General features: G+C 45.8%; 1 protein-coding gene across 1 annotated transcript; it reads right to left on the bottom strand.

Annotated features, from left to right (window-relative positions):
* LOC110287130 (uncharacterized protein CXorf40 homolog) lies at positions 1-3512 on the bottom strand. The gene is made up of 3 exons (XM_021153794.1): positions 3266-3512; positions 1256-1528; positions 1-546 (listed from the first exon to the last, which is right to left on the bottom strand). The coding sequence occupies exons 2-3, from the start codon at positions 1506-1508 to the stop codon at positions 326-328; spliced, it is 474 nt and encodes a 157-aa protein (XP_021009453.1). The 5' UTR covers positions 1509-1528; positions 3266-3512; the 3' UTR covers positions 1-325.
* Between the last annotated feature and the right edge of the window lie 6973 nt (positions 3513-10485).

The following is a 10485-nucleotide window of genomic DNA, read 5'->3' as shown; positions in this document are numbered from 1 at the left end:
AATACGTAACTATTAACAGATTTATTTGTTCAATCCAGAAAACAGCAGGACTAAAGTGAACCTCAGCAAAATATCATTTCCTGGGACGTTTCCTTTTCCCTAAAGGCCAAAATTCTCAAGGCTCTGTAGTTTTGTTGGCAGAGCCACAGCATGAGGGATGTGTTTACTGCCATCCCTTTCATGAGGGCAGAGCAGTCTGGAAACAGCACCCACCTCATGAGCTGTGCTCTGTAGGAGTGGATTCGAGTCATCCAGATTGAGATTTGGAGGTGCACACTCTGATGATCTACTGGCAGAGCCATTCTTCAGTTGTTTTCTAGAGCATTCATTCTTTCTCCAGTGGGATCAAGTGCTCTGGGATGTCTACCTGGAATATACCCTTTCCCCCTTTCCTAGGTATGGGCTCCAGTAGCCACCTGGGGTTTGAAACTTGCGTCAGGTACTTCAGCTGCAGGTTGGTTAGCACAGCTTGAGTTTCCAGTTCCATAGCCTCCTCAGCAGCTAAGGTTTCTGGACACTGAAAAGTCTCTCCAATGTCAATAAGTCCTGGGCACAAAGACAGAAATTTACAGATGTAGTCTCTTCTACACAACAAGGTTATCTTTGTAACTGCAGGGTCAACTGATAGTGTATAATCAAAATGATTGATAGGAAATTGGGATTTTTCTCACTGAACATTGGAAACAGAACCATCTGAACTAGGAAATCCTGGGTGAGACAGCCACAGGCTTTGGGAAAAAGAAGAGGGTGGCTTATGCTCCCTGAGTCCTGCATTAAAGAACAGTCAGGTTCTAGCATACTACTAAGGCTGGTATTTACTTATTGAAAGAGAACCAGCCTTATCCAGGAAGCCTACAGTCAATAAGATTCCCAATTAGGTCAGTAGGTGACTAGTCGTATTAGATGGTGATTGGTGTCTTACTTAAGGTTCTTGTGAGAGGCATTACAAGCCAGGCAAGCAGCCTTACTCTATTAATGCTCCACTTTTTCAGTGCCTATGCTGTCATAGACCATGCCTTTTGCACATATTCATGCACACACAGTCTAATGCTACATGAGGCCTAGAGTTAAGAGGTAACTGAGTCTGTGGAACCCAGACCTATTCACCTCATTCAAGTGACTTTGGCAGTCCTTAGAGAGTCTTCTTGGAATCTTTAGAACACGCCCTCTAGCTAACAGCAAAACAGTGCTACCAATCTATCAAGCAGGAGCCTGTTGGAGTTGTCTACATCGTATTTGGTACAGCCTCACTTACCAGCTATCACCCCTCTGCCGTATTTTTCTCCTGCCTGTAGTAAGGTCTGAATCTGTGTCCAGGTCATCCCCAACCTCTCCATCAGAACTTCCTGCCATGCATCATCCTCCCAGTCCTTGTGAGCAATGTGGATGGCAATGGTATATTTCTGAAGGCTGCTCAACAGGGGACGCCAACGTGTCTCCAGAGTCTTCACTCCATTTAAGATTAAACCAGCGTAGGGCTGCCGGAAGGATAAGCAGGGAAACTTCATTTTCCTCAGAGTCTCTGGGCCTAAAAATAGAAACACACCACAGCTCAGCTCTTCAGGCTCACATTCATTGGGTCTTGCCTTCCCCAGATGATTCCCATGTGCCCTGAAACTCCACTGAACTCAATGTGTTTCCTGTCACAGATTAATAATGTCCTGCTCTTAACCTCTGAGCCTAAGAGTGGGAGTGTTCAGGATCAGGTGTGGGGAGGGACAGGAAAGATGATCAGATGTCCATGAGAATGAATGAAAACCTCCAACTGACAGGGGCATGGAGGTGTGTGTGTGTGGGAATCTCCAGGATGAGATAGACCTGGGATAAGGGAGACTCCCAAGAATCAAAGGGGGCGACCTTAGCAGTGACTCACCGCATTGGGGATATGGAACCTCAAAAGGCCACTTCCTGTAGCCAGGCAGGAGCCCCAGTGGAGCAATAGAGACACAAACCTACCCACAAAACTTCCGACCCTAAATTTATCCTGTCTACAAAAAATGCAGGGATGGGGATGGAACAGAGATTGAGGGAATGGGCAACCAATAGCCAGCCCAACTTGAGACCCATCCCATGGGAAAGCACTACTCTGTGACACTATTAATGATATTCTGTTATGCTTGCAGACAGGAGCATGTTGTCCTCTGAGAGGCTCCACCCAGCAGTTGACTCAGAGAGATACAGAGACCCACAGTCAAACAGTGGATGGAACTTGGGGACTCTTATGGAAGAGTTGGGGGAAGGATTGTGGACCCTAAAGGAGATAAAAACTCCACAGGAAGATCAATCGAGTCAACTATCCTGGACCTTTGGGGTTCTCAGAGATAGAATTCTTGCCCTGACTTACCCCAATGACAGACTGTAACCTTTAAATTAACATAAACCTTTCTTTCCAGATCTGATTGTTCTGTGCGCATGTCTGGAAGACTATCTAGATTATTGATTCCTGCCAAGGGCTCATGTTCCAACCAGCCCAGAATCCACCCATCTCACAAGAATCCTCAGGATTCCTTGTAATCTGGCTGCCCACGCTAAATATTTGCCCTCTTCCCATTTCATTCACTGCTCTGTAGCTAGAACTACTGAATACTCGTCCTCATCTTTCTGCAGATAAACCTGCTCTGTGGATGAAGAAGCTGCCCTTTTTAGTTTGTTTCTGCTTCTCCACTTGCATAAGCAGAAGGTAGATAAAGGAAAAAAAAAAAAACACCAAGTAAGACTTAGTTTTGTTGGCTACTGGCAACAGGAAAGACTCACCAAGCGTTAGAGATGAACAAGAGTTAGGGCTGTGAATCTCACTCACAGCTTGGTTCTGCTATCATGTCAGTGGGAAGATCCTTTTCTGTCTGGTACAAGAATCGCCTGATGTAGAAAGTTAATTCTGCAACTGGTTCCCGTTATTAAGTCAAACATGCAATTTAACAGGAGAAAAATGATGCCACATAGAATGTGATTGCATGGAAATGCTCAGGTCTACCAAGTCCCAGTGCCTTCAGTGTCAACTGGTATATTAGACTGGGCATAATACCAAAGGCCTCATAGTCTAGAGTGTCAGTGAATTCGTAGCCTAAAAGTAAGGAAGAAACAGTGCCCTGGAGCAGCACATTTGGTTTCCATCCGCCTGCATCCACACTGCATCACTTAGGAGAAACAGTGAAATGCTGGCAAGATGGGGCATGCAAAGACCGGTCTTGGTCTGGCCCAGCAGTCGGGGAAGCTGGAGGCTGGGGTGTCCTCAATGGGGTGGGGGATGGGGGCAACAGGTTACCTGTGTCCTTTGGGTGCTGTGGGCCTCTAAGCTTTGTCACTGATCACGCGGCAGACCCTTGTTTACACCCAGTCCTCTGTCTTCCAGCGTTCCTGGAAGGCCGCCAGTACCAAAGGCTCCTAAGAGTGGGTGGATAACGTCCGCTCTAAAGAAAGGAAAGCATTTGGCTACAGCCTTAACTCTAACTGGCGTTCTGGGACTTTAATTCTGACTGCTTTAAGATGAGACCCAGAAACACTTCCGCGCCCGAACCTACACAATTTACGTAAGCACGCACACCACGCCCATTTACACGTGTAAACATTCGCAGCCAATTAGAACTACAGGCACTATGCAACCCGGATAGGAAGGTATGGACTTGCGTAATTAAGCAGTAAGCTACCGAATGCTAGAAGACACCGTTTTCTTAAAGCAGTCTTGCAAATAAAGTGGGTCAGGGTCTGTAATAGGCGGTTGGGAAGGGAAAGAAGTGAGAAAAGGAGTGAGGGATTTAATCGGAGGAGTCTGTAAAAACCCATGAAAGTAGGAGTAGGTTGCACTGCAGCAGGAGGGGCGGGGTTGGGGATGTGAGGGAAGAGGCTTGTTGAGGAGGGGCCTAAAATTGGTCCAGGGCCAAGCTGTTTGAATCCCGAGGTTAGGCATTGGGGTGGGGTGGGGTGGGGCTGTGAGCACTTGATAGAGGTTGGGAATGGGAGTTTGTGCTTTGAAGAATCCTTGGGAACAATTAGGAACTACGGGTGCTTGGAATCTGGGCCTAGCGTGAGTGCAGACCTGCGTGGGTGGAGCTATTGGGATACTAGGGCGGAGCTTTGGATCCCCACTTAACTCGGTCCAGATCTGCTTAAGGAGAAGGAAGGGCTGTGCAAGCTGAAGTGGTGGACCAGACTGTCAGTACTCAGCAAAGTGGTCAGGGCCTCAAGAGTACCAGCCAGGGCAGTGTGTGGTGAGATTTTGTTGACAGAGCTGAGCTTTGGATGCTGGCTTTACTTGCTGGAGGGATACAGGGGAAGGAGGGAGTGTCTGTGAGTGGGAGCCGAATTAGACGTGATGGACAGTGCTATGCATGCTGAAGTAGAGGTTGAACGTGGTTCAGTGACTGGTGACATATGAAGTAGGAACAGAGCTTTGGATAGTATTATAATAAAGGCCCAGAAACGCTGAAAGAGGACAGTGCCATTTGAGATATGAGGGCGAGATTGTGGATGAGACTGTTAGTACTGACTTGGGTCTCTAAAGTGCTGGCCAGGACTGTGAATTGTGAATGTGACAGCAGGACTGAGCTTTAAATCCTGATATAATGTGATAGAAGGCTACTGAAGGAATAGGGCACGGCTGTGTATGCTGACAAAAGTGTGGATTGTGTATGCTGTACAGGTTGAGGGCACTGCTGTGAATAGTGATGTAGGAAGTGAAGGAGGAGGAGTCTGGCCATGTGATGATGTAGGAGCGGCACACAGGAAGGGCACTGCTTTCTGGGTTAGTAGTGATACGTAGTAGTAGTACTGTGTATGTTGATGTCCGATGGTGGGCGGGACTGTGCACACTATGGTTGAAGTGGTGGGCAGTGCTGTGTGTGTGGAGGTAGGAGATGTAGGTGGTGTTTCGAGTGTTGCCCTGGGCACTTAGGGTTTACAGAGTACTGGGAAAGGGCCATAGGTATTAATTTATGGAAGGGGAGGGATAACTTCAAATATTGACATACTATGACAGAGGATCACTGGAGAGAGAAGAGCAAGACTGTATGCTAAAGTAGGAGTGGTGGGCTTAGCTGTGAGTGCTGACCGAGGTGAGCTGTGTCTCAGGAGTAATGGGGATGGTTGTCAATGGTAAGATATGAAGTGGGGGTGAAACTTTGGATATTAATACAACATGGTGCAGGACCACTGGAGGGCAGAGAAATGCATGCTGAAGTGGGGGTGATTGAAGTATGAAGTAGAGCTTTGAATACTGTCATAATAAAGTTCAGACTGCTGACGTAGGGCTGGGTGTTGAGTGCTCACCTCCATGGATGATTCAGTGGGAGCAATGATGTCGGGAGTAGGAAGAGAGCAGCAAATTCTAACCTAATGTGGGGTGATGCTAATGAAGAAGTAGGGCTGAGGATATTGAGGTTAAAACTAGAAGCAAAGATAAAGGAGAAGCAGGGTGAGCCTGTGAGTGCTGTGGTCTAGCTGGGGCAGAGAGTGGGCTCCTGGAAGAGCAAGGTAAGGCTTCTAGTGGCAGAGTAGATGGGACCCATGGGTTATAAGGTAAGGCATTTGGAGCAGGACTAAGAGCTGAGGCAGGAATGTGGGCAGTGTCCTATGTGTTGCTGGATTGATATGGTGGGGCTTGGGAGGAGCAGGGCAGGGCAGGGCAGGGCAGGGCAGGGCAGGGCAGGGCAGGGCAGGGACCTTTTAGGTATAATCAAAGAGGCTTGTAGAGACACTAGGTGGACTTGGAAGAAGGCACTCAGATTGTGAGGCACATCCTTAAGTTAGAGAGGCAAAATGAGAAGGAAAGTGGGCCTTAGGGACCCAATCCTATCCTGAGAGTAATCTCCAGGGGACACCATAGAGGACATAAATGCTACAAAAATACCAAAAACTTTTGTCTGGGACCCAGGTGTACTTAGGCAGAGTCTTGAAGGGTAAGGCTCAATTGCTAAGATCAGCCTCCTTTTCTCCAGGCACTACTGTCCAAAAGTACCAATGGCCCCAATCTTACTAAGGCTTATTTCAAGTGTGGATTTGGCAGCCAACTCTGGGTCCCTACTTCTGCAATACCTAGAAGAAAATAAGGTCCTCTTCTCATTTGCCAGGGTTACTGCCTGAGGGCAGTCTTCATCTGATGCCTGAGGGATTTCCTGAGCCTCTGGATTAGCTTGTCCTGCATATCTCCACTCCAGCTATTCTTCACACACAGGTTTCTAAGCTACGCTCTACCCCTACCCCATTAGTCTTTTGGATTGTCTTGTTTGGGTATCTCAACACCGGATGTCAATCTTCTCTCTCTTCATTCTTATTGTCCAGTGTGTATCAGGGCCCTATAGGTGATGCACTTCATTGTCCCAGTTTCTTTTAACTTCTCAGGGTTCATGCTTTACAATACCTGTCCCACTTCGGTGCTAATTGAACCATTCCTTTCATACATAACATTACTATGTAGTACCTAGGATTTAGGCACTTTTGTCTCAAACAAAAGCTTTGGTAGCATTTTGCAGTGATCTCCTTGCTTCCTCCATTAGGATCATGGAACCCAACTAAAAATCAAATGCAGAGTTGGCTGCCAAATCCACACTTGAAATAAGCCTTAGTAAGATTGGGGCCATTGGTACTTTTGGACAGTAGTGCCTGGAGAAAAGGAGGCTGACCTTAGCAATTGAGCCTTATCCTTCAAGACTCTGCCTAAGTAAACTCTTGGGAGTTGGGGAAGGGGTTCTGAGTTCTCTGTTCTCTAAGGCAAGGGAGAGAAAAATCTAATACAGTGTTTTGGGTCCTTAAAGTCCACTGGTGGCCCAGATTCCCTTCTGTGCTGGCCTCTTTTTGGGTGGTTATTGACTACCTCCTGATCCCTGAGCACATGCTAAGAACAATTCCGTATCATGAACAAGGACAGCCTGAATATAGACTGCTCCTTCCCCTGTACTCTGCTATGCCAAACAGCTGGAACTTGACCAAGGAAGCAAGTCCTTGAAATAGGTATCTTCTAGTGGGGAGCTATAGAAGGGCTTTCTTATCCTAACTCTCCGCTGCCCTGAGAATATGTTTTAGTGAGTATGGTGAATGGGGTACACACTGTAACACACTTCCTGGGGGGACCAGATTGAACTGTAGAAGCCTGGCCTATTCCCTGGCATGAAAGTACAATGTTAGTCTTCTGCTGCAGTATCAGATAGGTCTTGGAAGAATGACCTCACTGGGTTCCAGTCGGTCTAATGGTATTTTCCCTGGACACCAGAAAAAAAAAAAGTCTGTATCTTGATTTTCATTTGAAATGACAATTCACTGCCGCAAATCCTGGAATGATCTGCTTTCTGACACCTCCCCTCAGACCACATTTTCTTTATAGACCGAGTTCCTGACTACTGCTCTCATAGTGCCTCGTGGACACTCTCCAGTACTCTCAGAACATGGATCTCTTGGATCATCTCTTCATTCCTTTCCCCACCTAATGCCATATAGCTCTTGCATGGTTGTTTTAGGGATGCTGCTCAGTAAGCACTATGTTTTCCATCACAGCTTCTACGCTCCTAGCCCAGGGCTTCTCAACCTTCCTAATGCTGGGACCCTTTACTACATGTGGGGATCCCCACTCATAATGTTTTCATTGCTACTTCTAATTTTACTACTATTATGAATCAAAATGTAAATATTTGATACATGATATGTGACTCTCAAAGGGCTTTCAACGTATAGGTTGAGAACTGCTGTTGTAGCCCATAACTCCTTTGTCTCAACTCCTTGTGCACCTCAAAAAATGCTGCTGTCACCTCTCCCTTGCTTCTTTGACTCAGAAATACAGGATAAAGATGCCCTCCACTGGCAAGGGTTCAGTTTTATCATGAGTCCTAGGTTTCAGAAGTTCCCTTGATCCAAATTTGTGTCAGCCCTTCAAACATCTCTTACTCCAGTCCAGCTTCCTCCTGTGGGGAACACCTTTGGCACATTTTCCCTTCTGTGTCTTGTGTGATTGGAATGACAAGGGCCACGTTTGAAGTCTGTATGCACAAGACACTCCTGGCATAAGTGTCTGTTTATTGCTGGTTTTGACATTTCATATGGACAAGAAGCTGTGCCTCAGGAACCCTAGACATGGATGACTATTTAGTCTACTGGGGTAGGTTTTCTTTTCATCACGTGTTCTATGTGGATGAGAAGAACTGGCACCCCAGTGAGCTTGCAGGCCTGGCAGGCAATTTCACTTCATTGGAGAGGTATCGTGCAGGGGACATGCTGGAGAAGCAGAATTTGGACTTTCTGAGTTTCTTTGACCTGGCTTGTAGTAATTGGAAGGAGAGATGTTCTACATATGCTCATCTATTTGAGCAGTTGGCTGTCAGTGGGTGGTACAGGCTAGAGAGGTTATGGAAATCAAGTCTTGCTGAAGAAAGCAAATCACTCGGAGTGAGCTTTGATGGCTTAGAGCTTCATTACACTTCTGGTTCATTTTCTCTGCTTCCTATGTGTATATCATCCAGCTTCTTGCTCCTGCTACTATACTGTGCCTTCCCCACTATGAGAATTCCATTCCTCTGGAACCATATGCTAAAATAAAGTCTTCCTGCATTTAGTTACTTTTGGACTTGGCATTTTATTGCAACAATATGAAAGTAATTAACACATGTCCCCAAGCTGTTATGTCAGCTTTAAGGTGGATGAATTCATTGCCTTTCCCTCAAGGCTCCATCCTCCTCTTCTAATATTCAGTTCATGAGACTCTTACCCATGTGGCATAACCCTGGTCAGGTGGCATATGACCAGTGGTCATGATCTTTGGTTATATGACTCAGGTTGGTGAACGGGCTCTGGAGAAAACGATTGTAGACAAAAATTGTACTAGTGTGCTCCCTCTAGAAGACACTTGCAAGCTTGTTCTGGAAACTCAAAGCATGAAAAGGTAGAAGACAGACAAGGGACTTGAATGTGACCATTTCAAAGAAGCCAGAATGTTTTGGGTTTAGTCATAATCCTCCTGTTCCTTTTTCTACATATTTTCTTCATTGGTGCTGTCTGATTATTTTGTTTAGCATTTTCTGTTGTGCTATTAGCCTACAGTTTAAAAGGATCTTTAAAAAATAACCCAACATTCACACTAAGTCTGCAGTTGTGATGGTTTGTATATTCTTGGACCAGGGAGTGACATCATTTAGAGGTGTGGCCTTGTTGAAGTAGGTGTGTCACTGTGGGTGTGGGTATAAGATCCTCACCCTAGTTGCCTGGAAGTCAGTCTTCCACTAGCAGTCTTTGGATGAAGATCTAGAACTCTCAGCTCTGCCTGTGCTATGCCTGCCTGGATACTGCCATGCTCCCACCTTTATGATAATGGACTGAACCTCTGAACCTGTAAGCCAGCTCCAATTAAATGTTGTTTTTATAACACTTGCCTTGGTCATGGTGTCTGTTCACAGCAGTAAAACCCTAACTAAGACAGCAGTCTAATATGAAATATGTTGATTAGAAGTTTTTACTCACTAAAAGCCAACAAGCAAATCCACAGGAAATAGATTTTCCCATTTTGAATCTAATGATATCATTTGTTCAGAATATATGTACATGAGGTCCTACTGAAGTCACCTTTCAGACGGACTTCATTGAGATGCCAGGTATAAACCTTACATAGGACAGTGTATGCAATACCTCTTTTGAGTTATTACCATTTTCCTGGTGTTTCATGACCCAGAACACAGCTATAGGTCATTTTGGAATGAGGTTTGTGTCAATTCAAGCATCTCCATGTTGTGATGCTGCAGCATTCTCTCTCCTGGGGACCTGGATACCACTTTAGTCATAGATACAGGTCAAAAACTAAGGTAGGGGCTGAAACAAAGCAGAATATAGGCTGGTTTGTTAGGGTAGCATCCCTTATTCTTTTCATGCCACCCCATTTCCATTCTGCAGATGAGTGTTGTCCTTGTATTCTGTGTACCCATAATGAGGCCATGATGCTGTCTCTTCTGTCAGATATGTCTAGTCTGAACATGTGGATCTGGTTGTTCAGTGTTGTTCATTGTTGCCTCTGACCATTCCTTTGCTGCTGTTGCTGCTGCTGCTGTTGAGAAGAATCAGAGTGGGAGGAGGAGGGGACTATACCCAGGATCATACAGTGTTAAATTGACTCTGTACAGGAAGCATTCCCAACTGCCCAAGGTGTTTGCATATTCTCAACAACAAATGGCCCACCTATCCAGGACAGCCATATCAGCAAATATCTAAGGTGGGAGGTGTACCAACCAGGCAGCCAGTTGTGCCTGTTGCTGGCTGTATGTGACTTTATCATGCATGCTTTCTCTATAGCATCAATGTAATACTGTACCAGGCCTTAATTGACCCCGACCTTTCCTAGAGCATACAGAAGCAACTGTATCATCTTGGGTCATCGAGGAAGACACAGAAGTTAGTAGAGCAAAGTATTTTATTTGATCCACTTCACCTGAATATAGGAGGAGAGAAGCAGGGTTGGAAGGGTGGGATACAACCTGACAGTCTTGATCAGTGAGTCGGGAAGGAAAAAAAAACCTT

This window comes from Mus caroli, chromosome X (assembly GCF_900094665.2).
Source record: "Mus caroli chromosome X, CAROLI_EIJ_v1.1, whole genome shotgun sequence".
NCBI lineage: Eukaryota > Metazoa > Chordata > Mammalia > Rodentia > Muridae > Mus > Mus caroli.
Note: the sequence above shows the minus strand (reverse complement) of the source record. Positions and strands in the feature narration are given on the sequence as shown.